The sequence below is a fragment of the Callionymus lyra genome, chromosome 19 (assembly GCF_982586985.1).
Source record: "Callionymus lyra chromosome 19, fCalLyr1.hap1.1, whole genome shotgun sequence".
NCBI lineage: Eukaryota > Metazoa > Chordata > Actinopteri > Syngnathiformes > Callionymidae > Callionymus > Callionymus lyra.
Genome location: NC_141836.1, coordinates 8,945,428 through 8,964,705, shown reverse-complemented (window position 1 = coordinate 8,964,705; position 19,278 = coordinate 8,945,428). Strand labels below are relative to the sequence as shown.

General features: G+C 40.7%; 1 protein-coding gene across 2 annotated transcripts in view; it reads left to right on the top strand.

The window, feature by feature from the left end:
• The first annotated feature begins 336 nt into the window (after nt 1-336).
• The window catches only part of cpne5a (copine Va), a 79,157-nt gene continuing 60,215 nt past the window's right edge, over nt 337-19,278 (top strand). For both annotated transcript variants that reach the window (XM_087781115.1, XM_087781114.1), the window contains exon 1: nt 337-637. In XM_087781115.1, coding sequence (XP_087637241.1) covers nt 528-637 — 110 coding nt within the window. In that variant the 5' untranslated portion in view covers nt 337-527. The remainder of the gene's footprint in view (nt 638-19,278) is intronic.

Sequence of the window (19,278 nt, the reverse complement as noted above, 5' to 3'; positions counted from 1 at the left end):
ATTTGAAATGTTGCTTTATATTTAATATATTTATTATTTTTGCTTCGGCAATTTTATTGTTGTTTTTTATGGTTTATATTGACACTGCTTTCAAAAGCCTGAGTCCTTTCACTCAGTATCGATATTCAGCGTGAGTTCGAGGTTATATTTAGACCGTTTTGTTGGACTTTCTCCACGCAAACAAGCGTGTGTGGAGGCTGCGTGGACCACCGTGGGTGTGCAGTGGCAGCAGACTGGGAGGGTGGAGTTCTCTCTGCTTTACTTCTCTCTGGCTCCTCTGGCACCAGAGCTCAGTCTTTGCGCGGAAACCCACCGAGCGCAGAGTCTCCTGGCATGTGACCCCTCGACATCATCCGCAGCAACTTTCCATGCTGTTCCCAGCCGGAGGGACCCCACTTAGCGGACTCGTCTGGACCGGATTCGCTGCCCATCTTCTGCCTCCAGTCTCGCGCCGGGTGTTCTCGGTCTCACCACCTCGTGGTTCGGGCGGGAGATAAAGTGTCGACCCGGGGACCCTGGCCCGGGTCATGGAGGGTGACGTTATGGACAAAGTGGAGGCGACCGCGACGGTCGGAGACCTGGACCCCATGAGCGTCAGCATCCCTGCCACCAAGGTGGAGATCACCGTGTCCTGCAGGTGAGGAGACACTCCCCGCATCCCTCTCCACACGTTTATAATGAAATATTGATCAGATGCGAACAGAAAAAAAAATGACACAACTTGTGCGTAAAACAGAAAATAATCGTCGCGCTTGGATCGATCCTGGAGTTTCAAATGCGATCAATAATTTGATTTATGTCAACGCGCCTTATTCTAACATTTTATTTCTCCTGAGACTTTTTTTTTAATGCATATTGCAACGCAAATCATGTTTTATATGCGATAAAAAATGTGTGCATGAACTGAATGAATTGCAGTGCGTGAGGGCGCGCGTGTTGGTTTCCACAAGGGGGCATCGATTATGTGATGGAATTTGCTGTGATGCGTTTCCACCAGTGGATCCAGGATCAGTGACTGTCAGAAAATACTCTTGTGTTCTTTCTAAAAATGAATTTTTTTTTATGAATGAACCAGAAGATTAATCCACTAAATAACCAGGGAAGGGGAGAGAAGACACTCCCTGATGCGACCTGGTTGAGTGAATTATCTAGATTCTTATATTGACTAAACTGTTTTTATTCAACCACAAAATCATTGACTCTGAATCTCCTGTCGTGTGTTTGTGGCCCCCAGTTGTCGGGGGGGACGGCATTGAAAAAAATCTGTGGTTGTCTCTTGATTTGACTGACGTTTCTAGTCGTGAAATTGATTGTCGGTCAAATCCGTACGTCAGAACGCACACAAAAATGGGGGGAACAAAGGTTAAATTGGAAAGCTCATGATTTTCCCCGCAGCAATGTGGCAACAAAAGAGGTAATCGCATTTTTCTGTCAAATGTAATTTTCAAATAAATGGATAAATAAATGAGATGATGATACAAATAACCAGTCCAACCCACCCTTAGGTGGGACCTACTGTAGGCTTGGTGGTTTTCCAGAGTCTCTAAGATTCATAAAAGATGATTGACATACTACAAACACTTAATATCTGATATCGACTCCATGATCTTAAATAAAGTGTCAGTGTTTTATTGCTCGGAGACGTCCTGACCATTGATTTACGATGGTGTTTTCTGTCAACGTCTCGGCTCTTTGTCATGAGGACGGGGGTCAGATCTGAGCAGCATTGTTATATTGTGACTCATCCATCTTCTATATTTCATCTATATTACCGCCAGAGTTCTTTCATGGAGGCTCTATCAGTGGGTGTTTTATTTCCAAGCAGCTGTGTTTACTGACCCACGAGCTCCCCTGTCCAGTATTAAAGACTCCTCTCTCCAAGCTAGCTTCAGGACATAAGGCGAAAACATAATCTCTTTTCTCTCACTGGGAGCTTGGAACTTGGGTTTATTTCTCTTAATTCTGAGAAAAAGGGACTGTTGCGGTCGGAGCTGGGAGAGAGTGAACCATCAAACACAGCAAACAGATCAAGAGCTGAGGACAGGGATCTGCACCAGTGGTTCTGGTGACCAGAGAGTTTTAACTTGGAATTTTTGCTCAAATTTTAGGATGTTCTTGATCTGATCTGAGTTTTGTGAAACACATTATACCCACGAGCAACACCTTTCTTTGAAGACGGGTGTGAACAACTGTAGAACAGATTTATTCACTGGTGAAATATCAGAAGCTCAATGCAGGGAGGATTGGTCGACACCAAAGGGTTCGTAGTGAAGTTGCTACAGAGGTTTGGATTTTGCTGGATCGATGGATGAACTACATTTTACTTATTTATTTAAACGCTCTTGAAACCCTCAAACCTATCCAAAATGAAACAAGATTGCAACATTTGAGGCCACGACTGTTTAAAAAAAACGTGAAATTGGATTTTAGTTTAGCCAAAAGCTTGGATATTTTTGCCTACATTCACGCTTTGATCATGCTATCCTGAAATCTGACCAAAAAATAAGCAGCTCGGCGTGTGATGTGGGTCAGAACAGAGGCTCACGCTGTAATTGATTTTGTGAGTCGGAGAGTGTGGAGATTGCAGAAAACATGGAATTGAATTGTATCACGGTGCTTTGCCGGAGCAGCTGATACCGTCGTAAGCCTCCGTGACCAACTGGGAGGACGGATAAAAAACGCTCCTGATTCATATCGAGAGGGAGCGATGTCCTTTGTGTGAGCCCCCGATTGAATCCAAATACTTAAGTTGCTGTCAGGCGTTTCACCTTTAATTGCATACCGGGTGACCTAGGGACGTCCTCACGAGAGGAATTACCTCAAACTGCTCCATCTCTGGAGCGCCACTGGAATTACATCATTTTTTACGGTGGGTTGCGGGTGATATTACATAAGTAATAGTTATTTGTGAAGAGCCTTTTTAGACCAGGGTCACAAAGCGCTTGAACAATAGAAAGCAATACACATTTGAAAATACCTACACATTGTAAAGCTCTAAAAGGCCAAGACAACATAAAACAAAAATAGGAGTCCCAGGAGATCAGGGAAAGACCTGCACACATAAAAAGGTCTTAAGATGCTCCTTAAAGGAGTCAGTGGATCCATCAAACACAGAGGGATTATGATCGTTCCAAAGCTTAGGAGCAACGGTCTGGAAGGATTTCTCTCTTGATCCGGAAGCGTTCTCAGGAACCATCAGTAGATTCTGATCCACAGACCTCAGAGCCCGAGCTGGGGTTGTAAGGCAGGATCAAATCACTGATGTAAGGAGGAGTCTGACCATGAATAGATCTGAAAGTAAAACCAGAATTTTAAAATGGATTCTGAAAGAAACTGGCAGCCGATGCAGAGTTTTAAGGATCAGGGAAATGTGAGTTCTTCTACTAGAGCAGGTCAGAATTCTCAGGATCGAGATCCTGCCCCAAAGAGAATCTTGGGGTCTTGTTCATGGGTGAGGGAAGATTACGTTTCTACCTTCAACAAGATACATCTTTAAAAGGATATCTGGGCTCTCCCTCACAGATAAGCGTAGCCATCCGGGCGGTTCTCTGAGTAGAACTGCTGATCCTCTGCTTTGAGAAGAGCCAGATTAGCTATAAGGATAACCTCTAGGTTGCCTTGCTATTGAAGTGTTTATGGTATGTCCCACTAGTAGGAGACCATGGGCAATACCCGAGATAAGCTGAATAAACAACATCTCTTATCTGGCCTGGGAACATCTTGGGGTCCCTGATGAGATGCTGGACGAACTAGGAATGAACGAGACCGCTGCCTTACGAGACGTACATTCAAACTAAAATATTAACCGACGGGTAGAAATTGGAATAAACAACCAATACATCATGTATATTAACACTTCACCACCATGACAGTTATCTCTCTAAAGTATTCAGTCACATGAACAAGTCAATTATGCAAGTACTTCTAATATATATTTAATTATGCAGCATTTGAAATGCATTCCTCCTGACATATTTCCTTAAATATTTCATAAAGCTATTTACACATCCTGGTTCACTGAATTGCATTCATGCATGAACTTCCTCCCATTTCATGTGTCTTGAGTAGTTTGATCTCGCGAGAGCGACAGTCGCCGCGTGATAAGATTGCTTCTTAAACAGCTGATTTAAAATTCCAACACAAGCGTGAGGGCCACTGGGTTACTGCCTCCACTCACTTGATCTTTCATGTTCATTATTTAATACTCGTGTAGAAACCATAAATATTTCACCAGTTGACTGTTTCATTTGCTGCGTCATGCTTTAGCGACGATGCATTCATGAAAGGATGTGTTTCTGTAGCTAGAATTCATCCTCGGTTTGTCAGAAATCTTTGAGGAGAGTTTGAAGTTGAACTACGACCCCCCCACGTCGAATCCCTCTTGTTTAAATGTTTGGTAGAAACCGGAGGCTCGGTATTGATCAGCTTTTAAAAAAGAGCCCCCGAACGTTTTTGAAATATGTTCTATTCACAGGAGGGATTTCAAAGAACCTTTCAACGCTTTCAAAAAGAATGCTGAGTCGGCACAAAGCCTTGAGCAAACTCCCACCGCTGTTTGAAAATAGTCACGGAAAATTAAAGGCAAACTCTGACATCAGCAGAAAAGGAATTTAAGGATGGAGATAATTTTCAAGCACACAGGTACAAGACTGCTGCAATCATTTACACAACGTCGAACCTCTTTGCTTTTGTTCAAAGGAACATTTCGCTAATGGACAACCTCGGCAAACACCTGGAAGAACAATGATGACTCTTGTGCTGGAAAATGAGAAACAGCAAATCTGAAATGTTGCCATTAGTGTGACAATGCTATCGAGTGTATCGCTGTTCCAGACTCCAACAACTGCAGGCCGTACGACTATACAGACAGACTTCTTGTTAGATGTCGAGTCAGTGCTCAGAATTGATGTACGGCCATTAACTTGGTCCTCAGCTCCAATCTTATCTCTGCATGATAGTTTCAACCTTCACAAACAAGAAGATAAAGTTGTGGAAATTAGAAAAAAAGACTGGAAAACAACCTTTTTTTTAAAATTACATTTCCTTTTAAACATTTCCACTTTGTTTCAGACATTATAAGTATATTCTTGTTACTAGGGCCATTCCATAACTTTCAATAATAATGATAAAAACAAAAGGAATCAGGGTAAGTAATTAGGCTTTTTAATTACAACTTCCTTTCTTCAGACTCTCCCCAAAGCTAAGAAAAAAAAGGCAGTTCAGCCCAGTCATTGGCAGTACAGTGTACTTTTACCTTTGAATTAAAATGTTTTATTCATTGGTTGCAATCAAGATGTGAAGGCAAACGTGATCAGTCTATAATGAGAGGCTCGAGTAGAGCTGTGTTGAGCATATGCTTGATGTGAGTTTTGATGAAGATCTACTTCCGTACCCACTTATACCCAGTGATCTGAGCTCGCTGCTACAATGGTTTTGAACGTAGGATCCATCTAGATTAGTCTTGGCGGCATCACGCCAACATCAAACCATCAGACCTGATTTTCCCCCAGTGACCAATTAATCAGCACGTAGACCAAGCTGGACCAGTCTCAGCTGCCTCTCTGTGTCGTTGGCTGCTGTAACCATTCATCTGCCGTGATGGATCGCTCGCAGTAGAGCTGCATCCAATCAATGCTTTTCCATAGCCGGCAGGGATCTAACCGGCCCCGGCCGCTCCGGTCCCGAGGGATTCATTACCTGGCCAAACACACAATAGCTCACATGACCGGCCCGTGACAAATGCATGCAGGGAGAGGATCACCCGGCTGGCCAGGGTCCACTGATTGCCGCCGGAACCCGGGGTCAGTGGGAAAACGTGCGAATCTTGATCTAGAAGTGTCCGAAAGCAATCAGTCGAGCATGTGTGTGTGTGTGTGTGTGTGTGTGTGTGTGTGTGTGTGTGTGTGTGTGTGTGTGTGTGTGTGTGTGTGTGTGTGTGTGTGTGTGTGTGTGTGTGTGTGTGTGTGTGTGTGTGTGTGTGTGTGTGTGTGTGTGTGTGTGTTCTCTCTACTGTCCGGAACTGATCTTAAGGCTACACAATTGTGACTATATGAACGCATTTAAATTGCTTTTGTCTCACCTGTTGCCAGACGGCATCGGTAATCGTTTTCCAACCTGAGTGTCAACTGTTTTCTGGGTTAATTTCCATGGATTTAAACAACTTTTGCTGTGTCTCAAATCGCATACTTCTCTTAACATGCTAGAAGTTAGTATGCATCAGGATAGAGTACTAATCCTAAGTAGTACGCAAATTCTCCACAGATAGTATGTCTTAAAATTAAAACACTGACGCTACGCACTAACCGGAAATGACGCGACAGCTTCTTCTTTTACTTCTATTTAATGATGGTTCAACCAGCTTTTGGAACACTATCGACACCTGCTGGCAGCACGTTTTGCAAGTTTGGAAGACGAAATTAAGAAAAAATGAGAATCTAAATATTCTCGAGATATTTAAGCTGGTATCAGCAGCAAAGACGTGTCATCCTTCTACTGCTGCTGAAAATACACCTGTAAGTATATGAATATATATATATGCGTATATATGTGACGTAACTTCCGTTTACAACGTCACTAAGATGGCGGCTGTTTAGGGTAGATAGTGTCCATCGAACCATACTCAGTTTTGTGGGCGATTTAGTACGCCAATTTAGTGTGCATGGAGCACTAAATTTCGCATACTAAGATTTGAGACGCACTTACGCACTAAAAATACTAACTTTGAGTACGCTAGTATGTGATTTGAGACACAGCACTGGTTTATAGTATCTTTGTGCCATGAGGAAGGTGATGTCATCACTGTAAGTGGAATGAAAAAGCTTTTTCATTCCATTTCATTCATTCATTTCATTCATTTGAAGCTGTGAACTAAAATATTTCTTTAGCTTGTTTTACACGCCCTGAACTAAAAAGTAAACTTGATTTTGAGCGAGACCAGCACTTAAAAAAATAAACAACACTACCCAATTTTACTTCTAAATAAGTGAGTAAATGATATTGTTTTTTAAGACCAGGGTCACAAAGCGCTTAAACAATCAAAACAAAACTCAATAAAATAAATACTTAAATAAAGATCACATGGAGAACAACACAATAAATCAACTCTCAAACTCGATTAAAAAATGTTTGTGCCATATACTGGTTCTCCAACAATCACTCCCTCTCAATAAACTCATAACTACAGCTACGTACCTTTTAGCGGATTTTACATGCATAACTGGAAATGTATTCCTTTAGAACCCGCGTAGAAATGATTTTGAATCGAGTTCTTGTCCTGAAAATCCTGTGGAACTCTTGATACGTGTGGAGGTGAATCTGCTGTGTTTGGACTTTCCTGCTGCAGAAGTTCTGGTGGTCCATGTTCTCTACAAAGTACTTTTGGATGAGTTATGAGTTATGACATTTTAAATGCACAAGAGGATCCTCAATAAATAGTTGATTTATGAACCATTTTGGAAGCAATATAATGGCATGTTTTTTAAAAAGTATTTGAAGTAATTAACTGTAGTATTGCTGGTACTCTACACACACGTCCACATGTAGCTGCCAGAGGTGCTGGTCATCTGACGTTTCATGTCAGTCCAACGTTACTTTTTCAAAAGAGCGCATTAATATTTGAGGCTTTTGTGTTGTTGTTCCTTTTAATCTCCTCTGACCCGTTTTCCCCGTTGTTTGATTAAAAGTTTTGGCTTGAACTAGTTTCGAATTGTGCCGCGCCATGAATAATTAACGGCGTATGTTGTGATTAAAAGATGAATGTTTTGGGGATGATGTGTCGAGAAAATGTGTCACATGACGCTTCCGTGTGCCGGAGAGGCTGTTTTGGTGTTTATTCAATGTTTAAATTGCAGCGGTCTCGCAGGTCGACGGAGCAGATGATTATGCATGAATTTGTGACACGGTGAAAATAAATTTGGATCCCGAAACACACGCGGCCCTGGTTGGTGTCAATGATATTAATATATTCTTGTTCAGAGATCTCTCGGAGGAGGTTTGGTTTAGAGGTTCACGGCAGCCGACCCCGACGCCCTCGCGAGTGTTGATTGGAGTGATGGAAGACACTTTTCACTCCGGATCAAAAGTATCAAGCTGTTCCTCTGCCACGGATCCTCGAGGGGGTCTGGAGTGTGTGTTGGCAGACGACTGCGTTGGTGGTGTTTGACCATCGCACACGCTTGTCAGGGAAACATCGGAGGCGGCGGATCGTTTGAACAATGTGTGACAGATTGTTCAATGACACGTTCACATGTTGACGGTTGTTTTGTGTAGACGATGTTGGTCGAATCTGTTTCAAAATAGTTGTTTTTTTTAGTATCAAAATGTTTTGAAGACTTCTAGTTTGTTTTGGATGAACAAGTAACCATTGTTGTTTAGTTTAGAGTCTACTGACTCCTTTAAGAAACATCTCAAGACGTTTCTATTTGTTCAGGCTTTTCCTTGATTTTCTGGAACTCCTGTGTTGTTCTCAGTATTATCTTGATCTTTAAAGTATATACTTTTTTGAGTATTGTTTTGATTGTTAAAGCGCTTTGTGACCCTGGTCTGGAAAAGCGCTATATAAATAAAAATTACTTACTTACTTACTTACTTACATTCTCAAACTAAAGTGGAAATGTGATCCCTTCATCTTTCTCTGGGTTTTATTAGCAGCTAGGAAGAAGACAGTAGAGTCGTTACTTGGTTTTCCAGATCAACTTCACACATTTCTACTTGGAAACTACTACAAGATTACAAGCAATTTCTTGTGTTAAATCTGTTGTACAAAGAGGATTTCTACAGTGGGGCTACTTACGGTGTAGGATTCAATGATGTATGTGCATATTGTCTAAGAACCACTTCAAGAACATGAGGAGGTTTTCTTCTATTCTGTAAAGCACTTCATTTGCTGCTGCTTTCATGGGAAATAAAACTTTGATAATGATCTATTTGAGGTTCATTGTCGTACATTGGAGATTGCGCCATGAATTGACAAACGTTCCTGGCGGCTTTTTGTGCTTTGAAATGGCAACTAAAGTTGAAGTCTTCCTCTCCAAGATGCAGTAAGTTCCTCATCATGACCATGTTTTAAAGATTATTACTTTATAAAGTTCTCCCTCTTCTGAAATCTTAGCAAACGAGAGGTTACGAGAGTCCATTATGATGTAATAATGGCTTCACTCCTCCCCCAGCCAGCCTTTATCACAACCCACTTTGTTTATACAACGAGTGTCTTCCTGGATTAATGAAACATGGTGACAAACCTCTATGTTTTGACAAATGACAGCAGAGTGGGTGTGGTTATGGTAAACTATCTGTTAGTGGGCGGGGCTTGAGCACATTTTCTAATGTAAATATGTCAATAAGAAGAGTTTTGTACTAACAAAGACATACTGGTGAGTACAATAGAGTCCAACATCTGTTTAAGACACACTTAAATCTACACTTTAGATTGCCCTTTTAATCAAAGAAATGGGTTTAAAAAATGTTTCATTTAATGTAGCCATTAGGGCAGCCTTTCTATTAAACTGAAATGCATCTTTTCCCAGAATAATACATTTAAAAAAAATTAAAAAACGAAATCTCCACTTGACAAGAAACTTTCCTTCATACACTGGAGGTCGACAGACTCTGGATCTGTACGTCAGGACAGGAATTGGCAGCTCGCTTTGTTCTGGCCGTCGACGAGCTGTTTCAGGAACACGATTAATTCTAATTGCAGTTTATAATTGTCTCCTGGTTAATGAGCCAATTTACGTGTAATCTGTTTAAAAAACGAATTGAACCTCTTAGTTTCTTAGCTACATTTAATTAGCTGGATATAGCGTTAAAGACCTTTTATTTGAATACAATGAAAAGCTTTTACATCAGTCAAATCGTTTACACGTGGAGAGTCAACATGAGACTCGAGCAATGTTGACTTCTAATATTGAAGGATGGATGATTGCAGCTTTAGGTTTGAGGTTCTCTGCGGGATGGAAAGCTAACTGAGATATGAAGAGTCTTAAGTTTCGAAAATGAAATCCAAAATTCATTGTAGTTTGAAAAGAAGCCAGTGTGGGTCTCCACCCCTGACTTCACAGGTTTGTTTTTGGATTAAAAAAACCCCCGACCAGCTTGAATCCAGGTTTTGCTTCAAGCTGTTTTCTCAGACATATGTGCGAGTCACTACCGTGGATAGTCTGTTGTTGTACTTTTCCCACCTGCCGAGCTCGGCTCAACATGATTCCAGCTCCAATTAGATGAACTTACATCCCCCCCCCCACTCTATTACACTCAATTACTCTTGTGCTTTATTTATTACAGAGCTTTATTTATAAAGGCCATTTGGCTTCACATTTGACTGAACACTGTTTATTTTCTTCATCAATTAATCACCGCTTTGTCGACGGGCGGCACCGAGACGACATATGCGAGGGTGTATATCTGCGGAGTCGGGAATTATGAGATGTGGACTTTGTAGCGATTTAACTAGCAAGGTGACCCAGAAGCGGGGGATAATAATTTACCAGGCGGGAGGTTTTCACCAAAGACACTTTAATAATCACACAAAAACACGACGTAATACACAAAACGTCCACAAGATGACATTACAAATCTCAGTCTTTACGAGTCCAATTAAAAGGAAAACAGAATTCCAAGAAAACAGGTTAAGGGTGGCTGCAAGGCGCACGATCCACTACAAAAAGGGAAACATTAAACTCACAAAAGGAAACGCAAAAGCGCTGACGGGGAAAAAACAGTCAGGAGGTTGGCGTTCAAGTAGCAAAGAGAGTTTTACCGATTGTCCAGAGAAAAGGTGCTGACATCGACTCTTTAAGCAGCACCGTTTATTATACTGATAGTCGACAGCCGTGGATCTTGCCAAGCATCGCTCTCACCGACTGTTGAGAGAACAATGAAACCCAGGAAACCCAGGAAGGGGAACGTGACAGACTTGATAGTATTGAGGAATTTCGGCCAAAAAGATGTTGGTTATTATCGGGAATAGTCGTGTTGACTTAATTTAAACTGTAAGAAGCAACTTTGTTATTATTATATTGGGAAAAAAAGTCCAATTGTACAATGAATTCATTACTTTCAGGAAAAATAGAATCTGTGGATGTAATGGATCGTTTGAGTGTCGGAATAACGACTTTACAATTTTATGTCCATACCGGTTAATAAATGACTATTGTGTAGTTACCTCAACAGTTTTAGGAAAAGAAACATCGTAACTCTGGCATCTGTTTAGTGTTTTCGAGCTCCATGATGTCGTTATCTTGTGCTCGAATCGTTTCCCATCACGATCGGCCCATGAGAAACACCGTTATTGCAAAGTTACCGACTCGCTCTGTACCAATATTTCTCCAATGGTTCCCCGGAGCGCCGATTGAACGTCGGCAGGAACCAAACGCTCAATTTGGATCCTCTGCCTCGACTTTCATGGCTCCTTACCATCTTTTTTACGACCCCTCTTTTCTGGTTCTTGTGCACTTTTTGTCGGATGTAACGAGGAGATGAGAAGATTTGGACGGATTTAAAACACTATCCATTTATTCATTACATCCCCCACAGCTTCCTCTATAATCCTACCTCCGTATTAAAGAAACCAGCAGCGATTTGATTGCCGACTTTGTTTCTAGTGTAACAGAAACGAGTGATTTTCATTCATTATACTTCCAAACGAGAAATTTTAGAAACTGATTATCCTTCTTAGGGGGCGAGAGACTGCTGACCATGGAATGCGGTGATTTTTTTTTGACCTGCAGAGATCGCTGGCTGGACATGAAGTGAATAATTGAACAGATGAAGCACCTGGTGGCCCTCACGCTGAAGGCTGGCAGGAAATGCAAGGACCCGTATATGCAAACACAGCTTCAGTTGAACATGTAAGGTTAGAAAAAGCTGGTGGGTTCGGAGCCGCCCCCCCCGTCGAGCTTTCACTTTCGTCGTCGTGGTAAAAGTCTCCTTGAATTCTCTATTCAGCGTCGGCGCCGTGATTCATGGTCGCAGACAATAGTCGCGCGGCGAAACTTCAACGGAATCGAAAGGTTGTCAGAGATATGGTGGTAAATCCGTGCCGACGCCGCCGCCAAAAAAAAAGCAAAACCATCAAACGGAACCCACGCTCTGACTTCTTCTCCGTCGAGATTTGAACCAAAGACTCTGTCGCAGAAGTGCTTTGACCGAGACACGGTGCCGCCCTGAGGCACTTCCTTTGGTTTTTTTTTAAAAGGTTGAAGTGACCTCTGAGGAAGAAGTGGCGTCCCTTCTCCTCGGTTCCTCAACTCCAGCGATCGTTAAAAAGACGCCTCGGGTTATTTTCAGACAAAAACCGTGGACCCGCTGACCTGCCTGTGTACGGCCCGGCATCACAAAGCGGGTCCCAGGTATTAAAGCCAGAATCAAGCAGGTGAGACCAGTGACTGTACAGATCTATACATCACATTCTTTTGACTCGAGTAAAACATCCCTGGGGACCAGCGAAGGATCTGACACAGCAGCAACTCTCCCTCTAACAACCCACAGTTGAGTCTCACCGCATAATCCAGCACATGGATAAGTCCAGGACTCTCCAGGGAGGCAATTATATTTGTTACCCTTCCTGTCAAATCAAGGCTGAGGATCCTCTGCTGGTATTAATACCCAGATTAGTTGGTTTCTCTCGTAAGATGAAAATATTATGAAGCTTTGAACTAGTAAATGTTGCTAGTAAAGAATGAGATGTTTGACGAGTGGAGCTACAGTTGAATGTCAGTATTTATAGAGTTTCTTAGACAGTGGTGATATTAAAGGAGAGCGAAAGTTTATGTGCAGTTTGATGAAGACTTTTTATTTTAATTGGAGTCAAACCTTCAAAATGCAATCCAGATGTAACTCCTTAACACCACCTCTAATACGGTTCGTTTCATGACAATATAGATAATTGAGGTGACAGCTGTGTCTCGTACTGTAATATTTGCTGTCACATTTTGTGTTTTAGTTATTATACGTATGTTTTTAATTTATTCAATCAATTTATCATCAATTTTTGATGCCTTCATTTCGACTTCCTGAAAAATATTGTTTTTAGATACGAATTAAAGATAAGAAAGATATATTCTAACTAAAAGAAAATGACACTAAACATAGTACTAATCTTGAGTTTAATATTCCATTTTTGGTCAATTTCCACTTTAAAGTGTATTCCTAAAGAAAAACTAAGTAACAAATAAGTTTCAGTTCAAAAGCACACTTGCTTCACTTCACTACCTTGGTCAGCTATCGGTTTTTCTTCAGAAAAGTCCTCTCATTATTAAGTTTTGATCACACGTGGGCAACAAAAAAGACATGGAATTTTGCAATAATCAACAATTTGGGTTGGTGCCACAAAAAAGAATTTGATACACAGCTTTAGTAAAACCTTTGCTCTACATGTCTGCACTTTCCTCATCCATGAGCGTCATTGGTTGTCTTCCTTTATTCCATCACTCAATATCTTCTAACTTCCTTCCTAACTTCCCCTGATTTTACAGTTTTTTATTGTGTTCAAAAAGGTAACCATCACCAAGGTGGAAAATAGCTCCAAGAAAATTGACCTGAACCCTTGTCGACAACTTGTATTTCTGCTTAAATTGGGAGAAGAAACCGTTTCTGATCTTAATCAGAGTCATTACAATAGAAACAAAAACCCTTTTTTATTGAACCAGACATGTAAGCAATCACAGTTCAAGGTGGGAAAAGTGTGCGAACCCTTAGAATAATGACTTCTCAAGGAGCTAATTGGAGCCAAGAGTCAGCAAACCTGGGAGTCTAATCAATGTGATGAGATTGTCGGTGTTGGTTAAAGCCGCCCTGGTCAGACCGACTGGAGAAAGTTTAGATTGCGTTTGCCAGTTGTTTATTGATAGTTAAAACACATTTTAAGGCAAATATATGCAGAAATCAAAGTTATCCCAAAGGGTTCATACACTATTCCTTGCAACTGTAATTCTACTTTGATATGCTAGTAGCAAAAAACGAAGGTAATGCTGTGTGTTGTTCAGCGTGGCATAAACAACAATCAGCATAACAATTAGCTTTGTTTCTACGATTAAATTACAATGATCATCCATCAAGCACGTAACGATAAATATTTAATTAACACCAAACGCATTACCGACATCGACAAACAAAGTAAGCACAACCAGGCGCCGCGTAAACGTGCATTATTCAAGACGCCGCTCCTGCAGGTGTCTCGCTGATCCTCAATTAATTCAGCGCAACCAGGTTAATTTGCCGCTGAATTAAAAAATGACTCTGCTCGGGATAATTATGCAAGTAAAAAAAAAACTATTGATTTTTTTTTTTTTTTTTTCATTGCTGCAAAGTGAAATTGAAGGTAATTACCTGTGGTTTGGTTTGTTTTACATCCCGCTCATGACTGACTCATTTGCATGTGATAATGACAACGCTCATCAGCACAGAGCAAATACTATTCCACATAATGTTCCTTCCGGAGCCGCTACGTTTCCGTTCCTTAGCAACAAAGTGCTTCAGAATTTTTTTTTTCTTTTGTTGTGAAAAGGAATCAATGGAGACCAAAAGAAATGTTCGATTCACTACAACTCTGTGGAGTCTTTCTCTGTTTGGGAAGGTGATGCAGGTGCTGGTATTCTAGCAGGTCCTGAGGTGGATTTTTTAATGTTGGTTAGTGTGTAAATCTGAGAACTTGGTGCTCAGTGGGAAATTGTCTTGACCTGGATGGATGTAAAACGTCTTCCCCAGTGTCTCTGTAAAGAGAAGTGAGAAATGAACTCGATTTTTTTTTTCTGTGCTCACAAGCTTTTTGTAGTAACTTAAATAAAGTTTCTCTACTTGGTATCTGGATTTTTTTTAGATGTGGTGAAAAGATTGTTAATTTGGGAGGGACTTGAAGATATAAACCAGTCTTTCCGTATCTTTGATAAAGAATATTTTTGTTTTCAGATTTATTTGCTGAATTATAGTTTTATTTAGATTTTAATGTCTTCAAAAACATTTAGTCTTAGATTAACATAAACCACATAACATTAATTTAACATATAAACTGGTAAATAGTAGCGAAATTAGATTAATTAAAGTAGTGGCAGGAATGTCAAACAATTCAAAGTCGGCTCCAATGAGGTCACAACTAATGTTGCCTAATATCTTAAGCCTATGTGTTACCTATGGGTCAAGGTGACCCGAAAGCCAGAAAACAAATGTCTTTGTCGTATCCCTTCTGAACCATCTCTGCTACTGCATATGTATATCTGGGAGTCCATTGTGAGATAAGAGTGGCTTCACTCCTCCTCCAGCCAGCTGTAATGACGCCCTGCTTCGTTTATACAACAAGTCACTTGGAGGTGGAGATTTCTGGGATTGACCAATCACAACAGAGTGGGTGTGGTTATGATGAACAAGATTTAATCTCCAGAAAAAAAGCGTTTTCATACTGATGAGTACAATAGGTCCAATATCTATTTAAGACACACTTAAATTAAACTTTAATCAAAGGGGTTATGATAGACATACTGGAGTTAATCCAGTTTTCAGTGCATTTTAAATGACTATACCAGGGAGGTCATTCATTCATCTTGACCCTGAAACAACTGAAGGGATACCATGAACACATTTATTTTCAGGCCTTCGGGTCACCTTGACCCTGAGATTACACAAGGGTTGAAACAAATTAGAGAACTTTAAAAATGACCCCCGATGACTTTGATTTATTGTCATTCGACAAGGCGACGTGCAGGAATGTCCCGACCTCCTTAACTACGAGACAAGATGACAAGAAAATGTCTCAATAAATTACTAATCCATTTAAGAACATCCAGTATATATATATCAAATTATCCCCGAGCTGAATAAATGGCCTCATATAATGTCACATCAAGATAACCTGCAGCCGAAGCGTAAATCAACGTCTATTTAAATGCTAAATAACTTGGAATTGGCTGCTGGCCGTGAATAGCTGCTGTCATGCAAATGCAAAGAGGAAGAAAAGAGTCCAGTGAAGACGTGATAAAAAAGAATTGAAAAAAGGCTAATAACTCAGATGAATTATAGGAGGTTGTTCAGGTGAGAAGTCAAGGTTGGTGCGCCTTGATAGAAATGTGATATATATTCTAGAGCAGCATCATCAAAACTCTATCGGTTTAATGTATTTAATTAAGCTTGTGTTCGCATCAACACTTCCGAAAATGACGGTCAAACTTTAGTTTGGTTCATTTACATCTTCAATGAAAAACATTTCGATTTTCTACCGGGTCAGAGGAGTTTTTAAATGTAGCCGTTACTGCTAAATGATTTTTTTTTCCCCATACGAGAGGATTAAGAATCTAGTAAAGATTCAAATTCAGACATTAAGATCTTTTCTTACTAGAATATCTGGGATGACATATTTCAAAAGTTGAATTCTTCCTTTCTAAGATGCAGTAAGTCCCTCATCAGGACCACTGAGGTTATTACTTTATTACTATTACTTTACTTTATAAAGTAAGTAAGTAAGTAATTTTTATTTGTATAGCGCTTTTCCAGACCAGGGTCACAAAGCGCTTAAACAATCAAAACAATATTCAATAAAGTATATACTTTAAAGATCAAGATAAAACTGATAACACAACAGGAGTTCTAGAAAATCAAGGAAAAGCCTGAACAAATAAAATCGTCTTCTGAAATCTGGGCGAAGGAGAGGTTACGAGAGTCCATTATTACATAATAGTGGCTTCACTCCTCCTCCAGCCAGCTGTAATCACGCCCCGCTTTGTTTATACAACAAGTCACTTGGAGGTGGAGATTTCTGGGATTGACCAATCAGAGCAGAGTGGGTGTGGTTATGCTGAACAAGATTTAATCTCCAGAAAAAAAGTGTTTTCATACTGATGAGTACAATAGGTCCAAGATCTATTAAGACAAACTTAAATTAAACTTTAATCAAAGGGGTTATGATGTTCAGACATACTGGAGTTAATCCAGTTTTCAGTCCATTTTAAATGACTGTATAAAACTGTATCTGCAATTAAATGTCCTGAGTCAGTTCGACACTGTGCTCTGAATGGATGGAAACCCACTTCAAAATGTCTCTGATCTTGTTTTCCTGGACTAGTTTCTGAGGCAGTAGGAGGTAGAAGAGTTCGCCTCAGTGGTGTTTTGTTTTTCTGCGTGGTTAGTAGATACGTTTTTCTCTACATACGGATTCTTAGGTTGCTTCGTCCGCGGCCTGGAGGGACTTATTTTTCTGCAAATTCTGAATAAAGACAAAAAGAAAAAAAGAAGCAGCTGTGTAGTTTCTCCTGCTGTTGTTTCTCTCTCTCCGTCTCTTTATCTTCTCAGACCTTTACTCCTACTGGCTTGTGAACAGATCTTTGACTAGTCAGTGATTCACAACAAACTTTCTGGCTTCTGTTGTATCATTTTTCTGACTTGATAAAAATCCCACACACCAAATGATATGCAAAGTTAAAAATTACGCAAGTCATCTTATCCGGCAGCAACACCACAGAAACTTTCTTCGTCAAAATCCTCCAGAGATGTTGCCGGCAAGAATTTAGATGCATATAAACAGCAGAAGAACCTTGAGGGACGCGCTGACGAGTTCATTAGTAATAAAGACGAACCGCTGCGAGGTCCATTACATATGCATGTATTCATCAACCCTCACAGGTGTGCGTGAGATGTTTTCCTGTCTGGCAACGAAAAAACAATGCTGCATATATTACAGATTTTCATATGATTTTATTTGAATCATGGCTTCCTCAGTCCACAGCTGCAGTAGATCATCACTTGGTTTAACCTGGCCAAAATCCGGAGCGACTCTCACCTGGATTTAGGATCCATTTCCTGTCCCAACTTTTACATAAAAAGAAAAAAGGAAGCGATGGTGGTTGAGTTGAGGATCTTGTTGAGGGCTTCGATCCCTCCTTGCACAGTTTTGTATTCCTTAACTGGTGCTAAACAATAAAAGAAAGAAAAGAAAAGATGGTCACATGACAGGATCTGTGGCAATATGTTGAAAACTCTTTTTAAACCCTTCAATACACTGGAGATCATTCTTTCAAAACTATTTTTTTCAACTTGTGTGGTCACTATGAGTCATTCTGTTGAATAGAAGCTGTTAACTGGTAATGGATGGATGGATGGATGGATGGATAGATGGATAGATAACTGGCTAATATAATGGCTTGTAAGCATCAACACATACCAAGCGAACACAATGTATGTTTCTCTCAGAGCTGATTAAATATCTGCCTTCGCAACCCATACGCTCTGAAAAACTATGTTATGCTTTTTAAAGTCGGTTTCTTTGATGAATAGTCTTTTCAGCTGTCGGAAAATGTAAAGTATTTGATCGCATGTAAGACAAGTGTCTTTCTGCGTTAGAGTTTTTCGCTTCGCAAGGTCTTCTGCCTTTCAAAGAAGTTTCTACTTTGCTGTAATTATGAAGAAAATCAACTTTATTCCTCGACCCTCTGTCCACCTGACATTTTAAACCTGTGATAGTTGCAGTCTTTCTCTCGAGTGACTTAAAAAAAAAAAGAAGGAACTTTAGGGATTGGACTTCTCATGTCTGTAAGGGGATCATTAAAGGCCAGGCGTGTAAAGAATCTGAGTAAACTTACTTTTTGTCCTACTTTCCGAGAAGCTCATTTACATCTACAGTCTTTTCCTCGCATCACTTTACGGGATAATGATCTCTCATCCCACTGGTTCCTGCGAAGACGACGACTTAACTTGTGATATAGGCTGCGTGAGTCGGATCAGCAGGATTATCTCCGGACCCGTAATGATGGTCCTGCGGCACCGCTATCTCTTCCTTCCATAGACACGCTTGTAGAACTCGTGACCCCCACCAGGATCCCCCCTTTTGAAGTGCCTGATCAAGGTAGAATTCTGGAAATGAATCTCTCACTTCATTGCTCCTCTTATCGCCCCCTGTTGATGGAGGCGCTAATTGTTTGCGTTAATGGACACAACAGACGCAAACGACTTTATCTGCAGCGATAACGAGGCTGTCAACGATCCCGCCGCCATCGCAGCAGCACAAACAAAGCTACGTTTATTATTCGCCCACACATTCCCCCGGGGGTGGCGGAAGATTTTGTGTCCTGTAATGTGAAAATTACGTTAAGGTGAATGATGTGGTGCTAAAATCTCATCTGTATTCATTGAATTTCTGCTGCCACCGCAAGTGAAGAGGACGGTTCCGTGCCGGCGCCGCTGTAATACAAGGTTTTTATTTTCTAATGCAATTGCCGAGGACGGATGATGGCGGCTTTTGTCAGACTATTGAAATTCCCACAGACACATTATTTCAGCATTATAAGTAGGTTATTCATC